The sequence below is a fragment of the Alosa alosa genome, chromosome 8 (genome assembly GCF_017589495.1).
Source record: "Alosa alosa isolate M-15738 ecotype Scorff River chromosome 8, AALO_Geno_1.1, whole genome shotgun sequence".
Taxonomy (NCBI): Eukaryota; Metazoa; Chordata; class Actinopteri; order Clupeiformes; family Clupeidae; genus Alosa; species Alosa alosa.
Genome location: NC_063196.1, coordinates 32,733,378 through 32,752,486, shown reverse-complemented (window position 1 = coordinate 32,752,486; position 19,109 = coordinate 32,733,378). Strand labels below are relative to the sequence as shown.

The 19,109-nt window shown below is 39.9% G+C and overlaps 1 protein-coding gene across 3 annotated transcripts; it reads right to left on the bottom strand.

Moving 5' to 3' along the window:
* Positions 1-5,459: 5,459 nt before the first annotated feature.
* Positions 5,460-18,834, bottom strand: unc93a (unc-93 homolog A). 3 transcript variants are annotated; one of them, XM_048249517.1, is made up of 8 exons: positions 18,659-18,834; positions 16,800-16,981; positions 12,580-12,809; positions 12,227-12,352; positions 11,753-11,964; positions 11,106-11,241; positions 10,854-10,985; positions 5,460-5,990 (listed from the first exon to the last, which is right to left on the bottom strand). In XM_048249517.1, exons 1-8 carry the CDS (start codon positions 18,746-18,748, stop codon positions 5,743-5,745), a joined length of 1,356 nt encoding a protein of 451 aa, XP_048105474.1. In that variant the 5' UTR covers positions 18,749-18,834; the 3' UTR covers positions 5,460-5,742. The 3 variants fall into 3 exon arrangements, with proteins under 3 accessions (XP_048105474.1, XP_048105472.1, XP_048105473.1); XM_048249515.1 differs by lacking the exon at positions 5,460-5,990 and adding an exon at positions 8,744-9,411; XM_048249516.1 differs by lacking the exon at positions 5,460-5,990 and adding an exon at positions 8,744-9,411 and having other exon boundaries at positions 16,800-16,976; positions 18,659-18,735.
* Positions 18,835-19,109: the final 275 nt, after the last annotated feature.

Genomic DNA, 19,109 nt, shown 5'->3' with positions numbered 1-19,109 from the left:
CAGAGTTGTTCAGCATGAATTCCCTGCTACTTGAAAGCAAAGAAGATGGATGTTGCTGTTGGCAAACAGCGTGACACGAGTTAAGCTTTTTTTAAGGTGGCAAAAGTTTGAACTAGCCAACTAGCTCCGCTGGTGGGAAAACGCATAGGACTCATGAGTTGTAGCGCTATTGAATGGTATCAACTGCGGACCGAAAAAAAAAAAACTTACCCCGATCAAGATATACTTTTTAATTTGGTGTCATCAAATATAGAGGCGTAAAATTAGGGGGTAGGCTGTAGTGTATAAGTCCCATTGATTGTGCGCATCTTGAAGTGAAACTGACACACTGAACTACTCGTGGGTAGGCCAGAAGCAACAATGAATGAAGATTCCCGTAACTGTCCACAAAAAGAATTAGTCTAAAAAAATTAAAATCCGACTATTTGCAGGTCTAACGCGGTAAATATGATAGCAACCAGCCTATGGCAATAACAGCTCTAAAAAAACATTTATTTAGCTCGTCTCACTGGTGTGAATAGGCAGAAAGTGGGCTGTTGCGCAAATAAATGAATTAGGGAGATGTTCTGCATCTCTGTTAACCTAAAGCTAGTTTTCCTAACATATGCATTGTTAACGTGAAATAGCCTATGTCTCCATGCAGTAGTGGGTGTAAATGTAAATCAGGTTTCTCGACTAAGTATACTTGCGGCTATACAAGGAATTTGGTCTCTGCATTTATCCCATCCGTGAATTAGTGAACACACAGAGCACACAGTGAGGACACAGTGAGGGGAAGCACACACTAATGCGTCTTACATACTCAACATTCCCGACCGGTAGCGCAACAATGTGACGTCAAAATGACGTAGATCTCTCTGGCGCGCCAGGATTTTGGCCATGTAGCGCACGGTAGCGCACCACCAGAGAATGTCTAATAAGAAGAGTATTGGCACTCTCTGGTTACTTCCGTTTCTGGACTGGCTGCAGTAACAGGTCTCTGTCCACGCAGGGGCGCTCGCAGGCGAGTGCAGAATGAATGGGAGTCTATGGGGTTTCACCTCCAGAATCCACTTTTCTCAGGATGTAATTTTTGGTCAAGTAATTTGAAAGTTGCATTCAAAAGAGGGGGCTAAGATAATACACTCAGCTTCACAAGTTCACTTATCGGTTCTAAAAATCCGTTCAAAAAATGTGATGACGTCACATATTTTCACACTGCCGGAGGTGCTGCTTTGAGTCAGTTCGGCACTTCCGCATCATGGCTTCCTTTCTCGTGGCGTCGGCAGCGATAACACCAGCTGCTATTTGAGGTGAGGCTCTAGACGGCTCTGTTTTTACTGCCACTGACGCCGATGCTACTGACTGCTTCTTCTACTGTGTAACGTAGGTAGCGATAGTGTGACCTAGGCGGGGGCGCTACAACCTACTACCCTGAGGAGCAGACCAGACCCACCAATAAGATTCAGAGGCCCACGGAATAGTTTAAAACAAGGAATTTATTAAAGTTCAACGATTAAGAGTCTCTAAAAGCAGGGCAGTCGTCCTTTGCCAAGGTGTGCCTCTGGGCCTGGCTTTGCTCGGAGGTGCCCCCACACTCCCCCACTCAGAGGGCGCCACTACTCGACTGGAACAAGTCCCCCCACAGAACTAGGAAGGTGAAACAAAAGGTTACTTTGGTGCAGCCCTGGCTGCCAATGGTCGAAAGTGCAATGATTCACTAACACACACACACACTACACACCTGGCGATAAGGGGTTCCCAGCTCGCTCCCAGGCGCTTCAGCAGGCCGCTCAGTCTGTCACAGCCCCATCATCGAGGCCTGGGGGATTACACTGCACACGTGGGACACGCTTTGAAAAATACACAACACACCAAAGTTCAAGTGGGGGTTCACTACAATCTTCACACCGACAGTCGGCAGGCGGTTGACTCGATATGACACTATATTACTATATTAATACTCCATTATATAGGCCTACGGCTCTGGAAACCACTGTACATTTTTCTGATTATCAGTTGTCCTACGGTTGCTGAGTGACACTTACATTTATAATGAGTATACTATATTGTGTGATTGTAGTGTTACAATGTAATAGGCAATCACAAAGAAAATAGATTGGCTTCCTGCATGACCCATTCCGAATGAATTGTCTCTGATATAATAAACACAACACATTGGGCTTGGCAAGAAATGTGGCAATACTGTTTCTCTGTGTTTGAGGCCTTTTTTCCCAGTCTCTCTCTCTCACACACACACACACACACACACACGCACACACACGGTCTCTATCTCTCTCTCTCTCACACACACACACAGACACACACACACATGGTCTCTATCTCTCTCTCACACACACACACACACACACACAGACACACACACACACACACAGTCCGTCTCTCTCTCTCTCTGTCTCACACACAGAGACACACACACACACACAGTCTCTCTCTGTCTCACACACACAGACACACACACACATGCACGCACACACAGTCTCTCTCTCTGTGTCACACACACACATGCACACACAGTCTCTCTGTCTCACACACACACTCATGCACAGTCTCTCCATCTCTCGCTCTCTCTCTGTCTCACACACACACACACATGCACACACAGTCTCTCTGTCTCACACACATGCACAGTCTCTCCATCTCACTCTCTCTCTCTGTCTCACAGACACACACACACACAAGCACAGTCTCTCCATCGCTCTCTCTCTCTCTCTCTGTCTCACACACACACACACACACACATGCACACACAGTCTCTCTGTCTCACACACACACACATGCACAGTCTCTCCATCTCTCTCTCTCTGTCTCACACACACACACACACATATGCACAGTCTCTCTATCTCTCTCTCTCACACACACACACATGCAGTCTCTCCATCTCTCTCTCTCTCTCTCTCTCTCTCTCACACACACATGCACAGTCTCTTCATCTCTCTCCATCTCTCTCTGTCTCACACACACACTCTGTCTCTCCCTGGCTGGCCCCTCTGTGGTGATCTCCTGCTCTGCTTACACACAAAGGTTACAGAAATCCTTATCTTTGAATTTGATTTGATCTTTGTGTTATTATATGGTGCATGTGGGGTAGTGCATTGTGTGTTACTCAGTGCCTGAGAAAAAGCCACTGTCTGGGTGGGAACTCTTTCACTAAGCAAGATTCACTAACAAAATGTGTTACTTTCATTTATGTGTTACTTATAAAATGATTCTGATATGTACAACTGCCTGATTGTTCTCTTCATCGGATGTTCTTCTTCATGTTGACACACCCAAATGTCAAGCGTGATATTGATACATGCGAAGGCCAACGATTCTGCAATATACTGATTGATTACTGTAATAAACTTTGAAGCTTTTGAGAACACTGTTGTTCTTGTACAATGTTTGTTGGTGTCGTGTGTCTTATTGCTTCCCAGGCACGCCTTTAAATCTTCTCCTTTCATAGAGCTCGTCGCTTAAGCACCCAGGAATACAAGAGGGTATTCATATACTGAGTACAAGTGAATCCTCATTCCTTATAGGTGTGCAAGAAATAGAAGAGCTGTATTCGGAATACAAGAGCGTGTTCATTTTCATTCAGTTCAGTTAAGTAAACTTTATTATCTCAAAGGGAACCTTATCTTGCCGACATATACAAAAGATAAAAGATATGAAATATAACAATATGCAGAAGACTGACAAGTAACAGTGAACAACACCTGGGCATCTGTGGATCGTAGGGTGCAGGACAACACAGAAAGCACTGTGGATAAAATTTGCAAACATTTAGCTTAACCAAACTAATAACTACTGCACAGGGGTCCATAACATGACTGCCACATACTATCCGGGGGAAAAAATAAAGCTCCTGACCATCCCCTACTCCTACAACTTCTTGTAAACAGCATGCTCTCCCTTTAGTTACTCAATGATTGTTGAAACTCAAATTCTTGCTCATACATAGCTGATTGTATAAATAATAAAACTACACTGTTCTTGAGAAATGTGTTGCAGAGTTGCAGTACCCTTTATGGAGAGAATTTAACAAAATTTGGGAATGCATCCAGACAATGTCGTAGCGATGTGTCATAGATAATGCACAACAAAAGTTTGTGAAATTTGCACCTTCTTGTCTCAATATATTGGCTATTAAAACTCCATAAGATTCATAGGTGGTGCTACAAATGAGTCATCATGGCCTGGGTTGATATAACTCCTGGAGACAAACATACCACAACAAAAATAATTATGGCACAACTGTCGTTTTTTTGTTATTCTGAAAAAAAGGGGAGGAGGGGAAGGCACCCCTGGGCCCTAAAACCTTTTATTCTTTATCAGCCTTTTCATGTGCACATATGCACCAGTGTCCGGGGTACAGATCCCCAAAAATGTCTTAAGAATAAAAGTTATGCTGCAGCAAATGTCATAATAACTATTCTCACATGTTTAATTTAATTACAAATTTAACAAAATTTGGAATGCATCCAGACAATGTCGCAACGATGTGTCGTAGATAATGCACAACAAAAGTTTGTGAAATTTGCACCTTCTTCTCTCAATATATTGGCTACTGAAACTCCATAAAATATCATTCATTGTTTTTTAATAGTGTGTGCAGTCAGTGACTCAGACAGTATTTTATTGATTTTATAGATCATATTTTTCCAAACGTATTCCACTATGGTTATGCATAAAGACTAGTTGAGTTTATAGTGAATCAGTTCTACTTGCTATTTGGTCTATGCTTATTGTCAGACACCAAACAGGACGAGGACCACAAAAGCGTCACGTTCAAAAGTTTATTTAAGGGTTGGGGGTTAAGGGGGTTTCAGGGGTTCCGGGGGGGGTACAGGAGTTCCAAGAGTCTGCGTGTGTGTGTGTTCCCCCAGTAGCCGAACAGCGATGGCAGGAGCTGGATGATCCGGGAAGTCCTGGGGGAAACACACACACAACAGCAATTGAAACAAAGCAGCAGTACAGTCAAGGACTAGGCGGTATTCGTAGAAGAGGGACGGAAGGCAGGTCAAGATTACCGGGGCTGGAGAACACAGAAGTAGTCGAGCGGGTCCGGGATCACAGGCAAAGAGTCAGAGGCGTTTTCCAAAACAGGCAGGTAACTGGTGCTGGTTGCAGACGATCTGACAAGTGTGGACTGAAAAGCAAGGCTTTATATACAGGGCATGATGAGTGGTGAATGCAGTGCAGCTGGTAGGTAAACGAGGGTGAGGCAGAGCAGAGCAGGAACAGGTGGAGGTCAACAGACTTCAATCAGCGCGTGTTACCAGGCAGAGAGAGAGCTCATGACACTTATGCTCAGTACAGATCCCCGAAAACTCTTTATCTATAAGCCAGTTTCTATGTGGAACGTTTCTATAAAGACTACCTAATTTTAGTGGAAAGTAAAATGTATTTTTTGTTATTATTTGGTAAAAGTGAAACAACTAATATGTTCTTAAAAGCTTTAAAATATAAAATCAGGTTTTGGCTGTTTTAATTCATTAAATTAAAATTCATCATTCATTGTTTTTCAATACTGTGTGCAGTCAGTGACTCAGACAGTATTTTATTGATTTTATAGATACTATTTTTCATAACAACCTCCAAGAATGCCAGAGGATGCCCACCTGTACCTCTGCTACAAACCATTTGTATGATTGCATCTGACATCACCTCTTTGACAGTTGATGTATTTGGATGAGCACTTCAGAGAGAGTTTGCTTACTCACAGCATCGCACAGTGTTTCATCATCCTTTCATCTACAAGACTTCTTCTCCCGTGGGCCGGCTGCTGGCCTCCACTCTAGGCTTCCTTCTTCGTTCTATAATTTCAACACCGACAATGCCTGCAACTGAGAGCAGGAGGTCCCCAAGGACCAGGTACAGTTTGGTCCTCACACTGATGAAGCTGCTCAAACCGAAAGACAAGGAGAAGGCCAGTGCCTCCCACAGGCGGAAATTGCTGAATGCTGCCTCCTTGTGGTCCTTAAAGAGAACTGCGTAAAGTCCTGCAATGGGAACAGCAAATTCAGGATGCCCTTCGAGTGCACTGTTAGATTAAAACCCATGGGAGAACAGCAATGTCACTTAAAAGTTTATCACAGGGTGTCGACTTTGGACACACAAGATACCCTCCCTCCAATGTTAAGCCTGCACAAAAAAGTACATAATAAAGGCAATCTGGAAGGGGAGCAACCAGCATGCTAACAGCATCAGCTAGAAAAGTCTCACACTCTACTCTAGCCTTTAATATCTCTAAAAACATAATGTCAAACCCCAACAGGCAATAGTGCCCATTTAATTTAACACACTTGTGTGTGTGACATCATCAGATAAGGACTGGCCATTCAGCACTGAGACACAAAGCTGTAGATAGTGTGACCCATTTTCCATATCACAACATCTGATTTATTATCTCACAGACATTAAAATCATACACAAAAATGTGCTTATGCCACACAATGGCATGAAGGAGGCTACACTGAGCACATAACTAAAGGGTTCTGCTATCGTAGTGTCTGCTGCAAAAATTAGCTTCCACTATAATCAATGAAACAATTAGACCAGTCTTCTAAGAACTATTTTTGTGCTCCGGGAATGGAATGCTTCAGTTATGTGCCCTGTGCAGCCTTCCTATAACATTATTCTCTTCATTAGAATAAAGTATTCACTTTGGCATGTTAATAATCACAAATAACCTTTTAGTTATAATTATGATTATGGGATTTGACAGATGCTTTTGTCTAAAGCGACATACAAATGCAAAACAATAATACTTAAATTTAACAGGGAACAATTCAAGATGTTGGTCAGACTATATTAAGGAGAATAGCAATAATAAACAATAATGCCAATTCAATCAATAGCCTAATGAAATAAACAATGAAAATGAAGGAAAATAGCAATAATAAACAATAATGTCCTTTCAATCAATAATATAATAAAAATAGCATGGTAAGACTACATTAAGGAGAATATCAATAATTAACAACAATGTCAAATTAATCAACAGCCTAATGAAAATAAACAATACTATACAAATCATAACGTATAACAACGATTAATGAACTAAGTGCATGTTGAACAGATATGCCTTTAGACATCTTGAAAGACCAAAAACTATCACAGGAACGGAGAACACTAGGCAACTCATTCAACCAACATGGAACCACTGAGGAAAAAAGTCTTGAATTTGACCTAGCGTTTATGACTGGTTGACACAACAGACGCTCATCTGAAGACCGCAGTGTGCGGTTGGGGATGTACATCTTGATCATTGAAATAAATCATTAAAATAACAGGGAGCAGATGCAATCAATGTCCTATAGGCCAAAGTGAGAGATTTAAAACTAATTCTGGCTACTATAGGACCAGTGGAGAGTAACTTGGAGAGGAGTTACATGTGTCCTCTATGGCTGATTGCTTAGACCAGGCATGCTGCTGCATTCTGAATCTGCTGTAATGGTCTTACAAGCAGGTTAGCCAGCTAAAAGTGAATTACAATTCGCCTTATTCACAGCCAGAATGAGGCTAAAGGGTACACCTGCCATTACACCTCAGTCCAGCAGATGGTGGTAGTAATGCACTCCATTTGCAAACTGCCAAAAAAAACTCACTGAAGAAGAAGAACAGGTCAGTGAACCCTTCTTCTTTTTCGGTGAGCTTTTTTTGGCAGTTTGCAAACGGAGTGCATTAGCACCATCTGCTGGACTGAGGTGTAATGGCAAGTGTACCCTGTAGCCTCGTTCTGGCCGCCGGGTGAATAAGGTGAATAGTCCAGCTTGGAGATGACCCTAGCCTGAACAAAAAGTTGTGTGGAATGATTTTGACAATAACATGATTTTGCAATTGAAGCTACATGCTCAGAGAAGTTTAGTAGGTCATCAATTACAACGCCCAAGTTACGTGCCGATCTAGTCAGAGTCAGTGAAGATGAGTCAAGATGGACGTTAATCTGTTATTTACACATGGTTCGAAAAAATTATTCCATTTAAACTTCAGTAATTAGTTGTGTCCATGTGACATGTACCAGTAAGGGCATGTACAAGTAGCAAAACTAATCACTTTACAGTATACAGACCACCTACATCAAGAAGGGCCTACAACTCTAAGCAATTTTTACCTATTTCTAAAAAACAATGGCATAAAAGCAGTGTGAGGATGAAAAGGTAATAAAGTGCATATGTGTGTATAAACAGTATACTCTACACCCCATTTTATAAAGGCATACAGTACATTCAAAGGAGATTTTTCAAGATCAAGAGAATGTGTGCTCGTTTTACTACATCATTCTACTAGATTGTGCACACAATTTAGTATACGGTGCGCTCGTTTTACTACATCATTCTACTAGATTGTGCACACAATTTAGTATACGGTGCGCTCGTTTTACTAAATTGTGTGCTTGTTTTAGTAAGTAGTGCACTCATTTTAGTAAATTGTGTGCTTGTTTTAGTAAGTAGTGCACTCATTTTAGTAAATTGTGCACTCATTTTACTGAATTCCATGCTCATTTTACAAAAATGTATTAAACTGAGCGCACAATTTAATAAAATGAGCACACTCTGCAGCAAAACAAGAGCACATTCTCTTGATATACACTGCTCAAAAACAAATTAAGGGAACACTTACAGTTTTCCACAATTGTTAAAACACATTTTTTGAAACCTTCCACCCTTTTCTCAATTCTCAAACTACATTCACAGAATATCTGACAGTTCTTGCAAAATAAAACACTTGCCTCAAAAGTTTTACTTGTGCTCAGAACCAAACAGTGTCAGAGTACCGATCCAGTGTATGATTGAAGTGTTCCCTTAATTTTTTTGAGCAGTATATACAGAAAGAATATCTTGCAATGAAACCTTACATTTTCAAAAAATCTTAAACATCAAATGTCACGAGATGTAATAGACATGCAAATGCAGAAGACATCATTTTAAGATAAACAGAATATTTAAAATTAACGTTAGCGGCCAATGCATGTGTCTTTCTGATTGAGAAGGCCATGGAAGGGTCAGCCACATTAATTGTGCTTTAGTTTTTTGGCTGTATTTTGTAAAAAGCAATAGACATAATCTTATGCCATCACCTTCAGCATTTTCTTTTAACATGTTTACATCTCAGTCTGTTTCACAATGTAAGCTTCTTTGAAACCGTCCTTCTCTTTTTCACTGGTTCCAGATTCAGACTTGGTGGTCTTGATGTCTAAGTTGAAGCTTTTCGATGACATTGGATTCTTATGGTGGTGGTACTCCACCATTAGGTAGGTGATCATGGTGAGTATGAGCATGGCCAGGAGAATGTAGAGCTTGATTGAGAGGCAGATGAAGGTACTGTATGCGAAAGCTATGACAAAGCCCAGCGACTCCCACATGCGATAGTTGGCAAACGCTGCCTCCTTGTGGTCAGGGAACAGAACTCCGTATAGTGCTGCAATTTGAATAATTAGCTGTTACTACCCTTCACCGAAGATACTGAGACAACTGGGGCTGTCACTGATAACTGTAACGTAGTCCTCCAAAAAAATAGATAAAAAGTTGCTATTTATAACAGAACTGACCATAGACCTCTGGAGTTCGCCTACAAAAAAGCTGCCATCTTTGCCCATATAAGGAGATCCGGTATGTTGAAAAATCACACCTGTTACACTCTCGTGGGGACGAAGAAGTCTGACATGCAGATGTTTTGTCATACACACTTTTTTCACCTGTCTTCTAGTGGGTTCTGTGATCTTCGGTATATTAAGACAGCGAACTTTGATATTTGCTAATTAAATTGCCATTAGCTTCCATTAATGGTGAACTTGGCAACTATTTCAACTAGGGCTGTCAAAATAACTAATTAATTTCGATTAATTAATTTGAGAAAAAATAACTGATTAAAAAAATTTGTGCAGATTAATCGATTCCGTATGACCTTTGACCTCGAGCCGTTCTAGTCAGACTGTAAAATGAAGGAGAGAGACGAAAACGTGCTGCCTGGATCATTGATTGGAACATTTACTTTTAAAAAATGGCCTGATGATGTTGATAAAAAATAAAGTGTTGAAAATAGAGTCCTCTGCAATGTCTGCAGCAAGGAATTTGCATATCACCGGAGTTCATCAACTCTATAGTCACACATCAATGCAAAGAAATAAGTGTTGACATTGAGGGGAGTGTTAATTAATTTTCATTGTGTCCCCTAGGTTATATCTGTGGCCTGAAATGCCTTGTATGTGAAAAAAAAACTTTTATTTGAACAGTGAAAATAATAATAAAAGAGTTTTTGAACTTTAATGTCACTAATGCTGATTATTCAATGATTCATTTGAATTTAAATATTTAAAATACTTTCACAGCAAAAATTCTATATGCGATTAATTTAGATTAATTAATCACAGAGTATGTAATTAATTAGATTATTTTTTTTAATCGATTGACAGCCCTAATTTCAACGTAATAAACCTGTTTAGAAATCATTTGGATGGTTAAATGACCTGTTCTGGTGAAAATGGTGACTTTCCCCGCTGCGCCTAGCGTCCCCAGGCGGAAAACCAACCTTGCAACATTGAGACTACCGTCCCGGAAAGAGAAGTGAGAAACAAGAAACTCGTTTTAAATCGTGTTTCTTACCTTGTAACATCCACATAGTTCTGCCGAACTTATCCTAACCGTTCGCTAGCTTGTAAACAAATCCATGTGCTTTATCGTGACCTTTTCCCACAGTTTGAAATATCATAATGCACAATTTCTCCAGCAGAGGGCGAAATCCTGCCAAGTTTCCCTTTAACACCTGGATCTCCATATATGGGCAAAGATGGCAGCTTTGGGTACTGTTTGTAGGCAAACTTCAGAGGTCTATTAGCTGACAGAAAGGTCAGATTTACTTACCATTCGTTTGGGTTTGCCATACGGCGTCCGCCACCCCCCACAGAGCAGGAAATACAAAGAACACAGGGAGCTGGTCTGGATGTGGCTTCCAGAGCAGGAGAGCGATTATGCAGCCGAGATTTATGGCAGCAGCTGTGAGATCAACAGAGCAACTGACTGAAAAGTCCAGCAGTCTGAATATCCCTACATACCCAACTGAGCAAGCATCTCATATATAAATATGCAAACATCAGTGCTAAACTGTTGACTTACCCAAACAAAACAGTGCAATTCTTCCTGTATATCTTGCTAGCCTCCCAAACACAAAAGAACTCAGTGAATTTGCAGCACCAAAGCAAATCATCGAATATCCAACAAAATGTATTCCCAGTGCACAGGTTACATAGTTCTGTAGGGAGAAAAGAAAGATCATTTAATTTATGCTGTTTCCTTTATGTGATTGATCAGATCAGTCACATACAGCTTACTAGAATTACCATGGAAAAGAAAACATATAATACATACTTTGTACCTGTGCAATGAACAATACAGAGTTATAGAGTTAATCAAAAAACTTCTGTTTAAGCTTACAAAACAAAATGCAAAGACCATTTACATTTTATCAGTGTAACCCTTGGACATCAGACCCATGGCCTAGGTGTTATGAGCATCAATTTCTATCTACAAATACTACAACATCAGATGATAAAACTGATTACTTGTAATTAATGATCTGTGAATGCACATGCTATTTCACGGTTCATACAATTACAGTGGCTCTTTGGTTGCTATGGATCCAACTTTTAGCTGGCAACCTATACCTATAGCCAACTGCGCACTGACAGGTGGACTTCTAGTGAAAGACTTGAAGTTATTATTACTGAGGCTTGACATTATTATACATTGAATTGACTCTTTACCTTGGTGTATTCACCAGACAGGAAGCTTTGCTCAAAGCCACTGTACATAGTCAAGGGTATAAGCATGACCAGCCTCTTGTCCCTCAGAAGCTTGAATGTGGCCAAGAAGGTTCCGCAAAATGGTGTCCTGTTGCCTCTGAATTCCCTTGCACTGTCCCTGTCAATGTTATCAAGGAGCACAGCCACCAGAATCACAGCCAACACCCCTACACCTGTAATGAAACAAACATTTACACACAGCCACACGCTCATGTCAACTTGAAAAACGTAATAATCACAGATTGGGACTAATATCAAAGGGCCTTCGTTTAAAAAAAACAACTAATGATTCACTCTTCATGGTTACAAATGCTTTCATGCCATGCAAATTTCCAGAGCTACGAAGCAGGAAAGAAGTAAATTAGGTTAAACTTCTTTCAGGATTGTCTACTGGGGCCATATAATTTCATTTTTAAAAACAATACCCTATTTTACCAATGTAGCATCCAAGCAGTGTGTTGACGAGGTGTTGTGCAGGTCGGGTTGCATTTGCTCCCTGGATAAAATTTTCCTGACAAAGTGCTGCACCACAGTACTTGAGCTGCTCCTCTGGAATATCAGCTACAAACAAACAGGCATACCATTGTACACAACAACAAAACTCTCCTGCATCATATCCTATTCTATGTATACATGAATATAATATAATGTATGCAATATTAATGGTTATGCGAGTAATCCAGTCAGTTATTAACAGTTATTATCATACAATTTGTGTGATTTATGTAATCCTTGGATGTTGGGTATTCCTAATTTTGTGGTTGATTTGTGCGGTTTAGTTCCCCCACCTTTCTCAGTATCTTGGCCAAAAATGAGGGAGGACATGAGGTTACCCCACACAGCAGAGGACTGGAATATGAAGAAGAAGATGCCAAAGTACATGTTGATGAGGTCCTCATTCTTCTTGTTCTCTTTGTCAGCTTGCAGGTTGCCACTGATGGTCAGGTATGTGCATTTGGCCGACCACAAAGGAGAGCCTCCCAGACCGAGGATGGCCGAGGTGGGGATGAGAGTAGCCCTGTGAAAGCCTACAGTTAGCTTTAGCTTGTGTACACAAATGAGTGAGTAAGAGCTCACTCTAAAACGTTACTTGTTGTTTTAACTTGAAAAAATGAGAAACCTGGTTGCCTTCAAATTGTAAGTTGACTGAACATCATATAAGAAGTTATCATAATGAGGCAATCGAGTTGCATTAAATAAAGATAGCATGTTGATCTGACTAATATTCTAAATCAGACAAGTTCAATCAACAACAAAGTCTTCTTTGTCAACAGAACATAATTTTTAGTAAATATGACTTAAGATGAATTTAACTTGGAGCTTTTTTCCCAGAATGCCACAGCCCTAGTCAACATATTCCTAAAGAGATCACATATCAATTCCTTACTGAAATTTAATATTGAAATGAAATACATGACTAAGTGACAGTGACACTAAAGGCTTTACTGTTGTTGTCAAGTTGTCGTGCAATTATTTGTTGGTGCCACAAACCATCAAGTAGATGACCATCCACAACACATTAACTTGTGCATAGGGCTTATAGTTTGTGCTGGCGGCAGGACATATTTGTGCAGTATTGTCATTGTGAATATGAACTCCCTTTGTACAACTACTAGTCCAGTTGCTACAGCTTTTATATCCATTCATAGTAAAAATTATACGGTCAAAGAACTTTCACCTTATAAGGTAAAGATCAAATCCATCCCAGAAGGAAGTACAAGACACATAATGCAAGTAAGCCTTTAGTGTCCAACTTCGTGACACCTCCAAGTGGGCAGGTCAATGCTAATTGAGAAAGTAGTCAATTTTGCAATGAAACCCAAAAAATAAGTATGTCTACTCTCTAAAATGTCCTATATATTTCAATAATGGCCCACTTTTTAATGATACTCCTGACAATACTCTGAAAAAAGCTGTAGTTAGGACCATAACTTACAATTTTAAGTTCAGCCCATATATTATTGAGTTAACTTCAAAATCAAAGTTGATGGTCATGAAAAAGGTCATGAAACTTAGTTGAAACTACATTACTTATTTTGGTTACACTTTACTTGACAGTATCGACATAAGAGTGACATGACACTGTCACGAACGTGTCACAAAGCCCACCAGAGGCTCTTTTTTCTCCGGCAGCTGAGGAAATGTGGGGTGGCCTGCAAGGGGATGCTGCAATTCTATCGCGCCACTATTGAGAGTATTCTCTCCTTCTCTATTACTGTCTGGTATGGAAACGCCACTGCTCAGAACAGCTACAGCTAGACAGAATAGTTCACATGGCCGAGAAGATCACAGGTTGCAAACTCACCCCCTTAGCAGAAATCTACAAGGCCCACATGCAACGCAAGGGCATGAAAATCCTGCTGGATGCAACTCATCCTGCCAACCACCTCCTTAAGATCCTCCCATCAGGTAGAAGGCTGAGGGCTATTAACACAAAGACCTCCCGCTTTTTAAATAGCACATACTGTAGTGTAATCAGATTTTTAAATAACTTCATCCTTGCACCAATACCTTATGGAAGCAGATCAAGCCAGCATAGGTCTTGGATAGTGTGTTTTTGCTCTTTTTTTTTTAGCAATATGTTTTAAATTGTATTCATGCTATATGCCACAGTACTATACAGTATATTTATTTTATTTACTGTATTGTCATCATCACCCTGTGACATTTGCACTTTTGGAAGTAAACTTAAATCCTGAACTTTGGGTAAACTTCCACTAAAATGTCAACTGCCACTCTTGCCTCTGTAGGGAGCCATGAATGAATGTACTATGTCTGATGTCTATGTCTTTGGCTTCTTATCTCTGTTTGATGTCGTCTTATCTGCTGTACTGTAGAGCACACTGCAGCAAATTCCTAACAACTTCTGTTGTATGGCAATTAAAGTATTGAATCTTGAATCTAAACAAGTCATAAACGTTTATGACACAACGCTTCTGTTATTAAGTGTCATTCGGTTTTTGTCATAACAAGTTAGGATTAGGGTTAGGGTTAGAGTTTGATGTGACATGACAGTGTCATGTCACTCTTATGTCGATACTGTCAAGTAAAGTGTTACCCTTATTTTTATAAGTTGAAGTAACTTAAGAAAAGACTTTACTATGACTTATTGGTCAAAACCTTTTTTACATAGTAGAAATAACACCACATTCTATTTTGTATCAACTGTGCCACTAGTTTACAGGCAATGACACAGATTTCTAAGTTGTTAGAATAACAGTGGTGATTACAGTCAGCTTGACAAAAGAATAGAAGTTAAGATACAGTAACACCAAGGGCAAATCATTTTTTACTGTGTTGTATGTGTGTGATGGTGTGTTGAACATTTGTGAACAAGTGGAAAGTCGACCTTAAAGGCGCTCTAAGCGATGCTAGGTAACGTCACTTCTGTTGACTTTCAAACAAAACAGAGAGCTAGCTTGCTACTTCCTCCCCCTCCCTCCTGTGCTGCTGCTGTGCAATTGAAACTCTCCTAAACGTGCATCTCTTCTGTGATTTGCTAGCCTGATGTAGTCATACTCAATTCTAGTCAGAATATGAGTCTGATACTGCTCCATTGGGACATAATTATGGGGCGTGTTTCAACCGATGCAGGGGGGGAATGCCTCTGCACTCAATTGGATAGACCTAACCAATCAGAGCAACAAAATAGCTTACCGTGAGGTGTAGGAAGAAAACACACGAACCATCCTTCTTCTCCACAAATGCCTTGACATTGTTTTCTGGTCTTTTGTAAAAGTTAGTGCCGTCAATAACTCCTAGCCTACAACACTCATTAGCGAAATCTAAGAGATACATAGAAGGGTAGGCTATTAGGAAAAAACTGATAGCCTATATCCCCTCCGTTTTTAAAAATAATTCTGTTGAACACTGATATGCTACAAACATGTTAAACAGCTGGGAGAGGCTGTCGCAAATCCCTCGAACAGGTGGTCAATCAGAGATTTCAAACGAACGAGGGAACATGTTGCAATGCAACAGCGCTGTTTTCCCTTGATGAAAGTGAAACCACCAGTTTTCCCACATCTCAACTTTGGCCAAAGTTTTCAGAAATAATCGTTTTCAGTGATAAAATCTCATTAAATAATATGCATTTTCCATATGGAGTCTTAAAAGTCATGTATCCTTCTAGCCACAGCGTTTTTGTTTCAAACATAAGCCTAATCTAAGCGTGCTCATATGACATGATAGACCAGGCGCTGTTGCTCACTTGTCCATCATCGTAAAGCACGATTTGATTGGTCCGCCCGATCTAGGGCGAGCATACTTGCTCCACAATGGAGTAATGCCAGACTGAACTTCCCGACTTCAAATGTTGTGGCGGGACTAAGTTCGGAATGGCACCCAGGCTAGTGATTTGCTGGAATAGTTTGTTTTTATGGGCTAGGTTTGCCCAGGTTGTTTTTGTTGCAGTTTTTGGAGCCTGGGCTGTCCACACAGATGGCATTTTTTTACAGTGTATTCAGGACACAGACAGCTAGCGTTTGGTTAGGTGAGGTTTGCAGTAAAATGTTTTAGCCTAAAAAACATGTGGCATCGCTTAGAGCACCTTTAATGTTTGGCAAGAATATCAATACACCAGGATCTGTTAACTGTTAGCTGGTCCAGTTGCTAGTGTTCTGCTGCCTCTTGAAGTCTAACTTGTTTATTTTCTAAATGGATGTACTTTACTGTGCATTTATTAATTTAGCTGACATTTTTATCTAAAGCAACTTCTCAATTACATTACAAGGGCCATTGCAACTTGGGGGATTGGGGATACCCTATTATTAACTAATTGCTCAAGGGCACAACGGTGGAAGACAGGTATTGAACCTACAACTTTTCAGGCTACTAGCCCAGCTCCTTATCCACTACACTTCCTAGTGCTCTTTGTCTAAATGACTCATTATAGTGTGATGTGTCATCCTCATAACCACTAACCATTAGCATAAACATGCAGTATGTAATAATGCAGTCACTGAAAGTACTCTATTGATTTGGTACAAATTTAAGATATCTTATTTACCAGCCAGGGTAGAAGTTCCCGATTGAGTAGGTGATATAGCAACACATGGAGGCCACAATCGTCCATTTACAGCCCAGGTTTTTGATGAGGATGTGAGGCAGGAACATGGAGGACACAATGATGGAGCCGTAGATCACGCTCAGAGAAATCACTCCCATGCCCTCCTCAGCATTCAGGCTGCTCTGTGTTGGGACACACAACACAACAATAAGTGCAAAGAAGACACAGATCCTAATCACCTTCTCTGATTTATATAGTAGTTCCTCTCTCCGCTTGAAATGAGGCAACACAGCATACTTACACAACTGAAGAAACAGAATTGCACAAATGTTGTAAATGTTTGAATCTGTGCCTCAAGAAGTTATAGTTTTAATGTCCATAGTTGTTCTAGTTGATGGTAAAATGATGGCCTCTCTTAAGTGATCTTTCAGAAACAGACAGGGGTGGACAGCAACTAAGTAATTAAGTTCATTTTCTTTAATGATTTTTAAGTATCTGTACTTTACTTGAGTATTAATAGTTTTTGGAAACATTTGACTTTTATTAAAGAAAAATACAAAACTTTTGACCTTTACAACATTTAAAATATACACATGAAGTAGCCTACTCGTTACTTTTAAGCACCTTTGAAGTGATTCTTTAAATACAGCAATGCAATAGACAAAATGTTTTCAGTATTTCAATTTGAACTTGGCTATGTTAATGATAGTGACAGGCAGATTCTTCCTCAGAGCATCTTCCATAATCATGCAGTTGGAATCACCTGGCATTCATTACATAGCTAGATCTTTACGTCATTAAACAGTAAATACTCATAATTGAGTAATCCTATTTTGTGTTCGGCAGTGAAAATGTTTTAGATTTGTGAACAGGGAATTAATAACAAGAAGGGAGATCCAAGGTCTAACAAGAGCCAAGGAGCAGGACCAGAGCACTCAATGCTTAGCGTGATTTTTATCTGTGCAAACAAATTAGTTTTGACTCTGAAGACGCATGGGCGTCGAAACGTTAGTCACTTTAAGCATTGTGTGCTCCGGTCCTGCTCCTTGGCTCTTGTTAGACCTTGGATCTCCCTTTTTGACTTCTGCGTCCTGTTCCGTGAGCACCAACCAGGCTGAAGCGAAAGTGACCCCCTTCTACAGGGAATAAATAACAATTTATAAGTGCATTCTTGCACCCATTTTAACAGCTATGGAAATAGGTAAAATGTTGATGCTGGATGTAAGGAACAATAGGTTTATTCAAGTCCTATTGACCAACTAACGGATGTACACCCTATTATTAACTAAATTTACATTGAAAATAATATAAGTTGAAAAGAATACTTAAGATGTTTTAAAATTTAGTACTTCAGGTCATTGGCAACTTTCACTTGTAGCCTATTGGAGTAATTTTTGACAATGTCAGTATATTGTCTATGCTTAATTAGTAAAGGAATTGTGTGTACTTTGTCCACCTCTGGAAACAGATAGCAATTTATCATAAAACCCCTTACATTAAATCTCATTCTTTTTTCATCACGACAAAGATAACTTCTTAAGTAACTCCCCAATGCTCACATAGGAATGCCATATTACATTTGAAATACTTGACAGAGCCATCTTTGCAAACATCCATAACTGAGATCATGAAATTAAATAATATTGTCTGCCTAAAGCTTTTTACCAAAAATGAATTAATTAATATACTGTAGCTGTAGCCTATATTATAACATGTAATAGAATTTAATATATAGACCCACAGTAACTACACATGCCATATTTCACATTTGCGTATTCTATGTTAGCTAAATGAATAAATGCAAATGTACTTTGTTGTTTCAACACCTTTACACACAAATGTAAAATAACTGTTATTACCTGTAAACTTTGCAGTCCTCCATACGCGGTGAAGAGGGATAAAAATCCAAAGGACACAACAAGGACATTTTTGAAGTTCCGACTAATCATTTTTGTTTTCAGGCTCAAATCCTGTTTGGGGTAAAATTGAAAAGATTTCCCCGGCTTCAGTGAGTTACTGTAATGACAGAGCCAGGCCCAGCACTGTTCATTTTAAAGTGAGTCTATGGCCGATTCTACTAGATGAGGTCAAAGTACAACTTTGGTTATTCGTCTTATCAGCCCATCTCATCAGTCATTACATAGATGATTGACTCTTGTTAAGGTGAGCTGCCTGGCAGGAGTGTGTGTGTGTGTGTGTGTGTCAAACACATGTCCTTCTGAGCCACCATTTTTTTCAGGGCTCACAAGAACTACTTATTGGGTCATAGTTTTTTAAATTGAACAAAACCTTGATTTTCTTTCAAACATT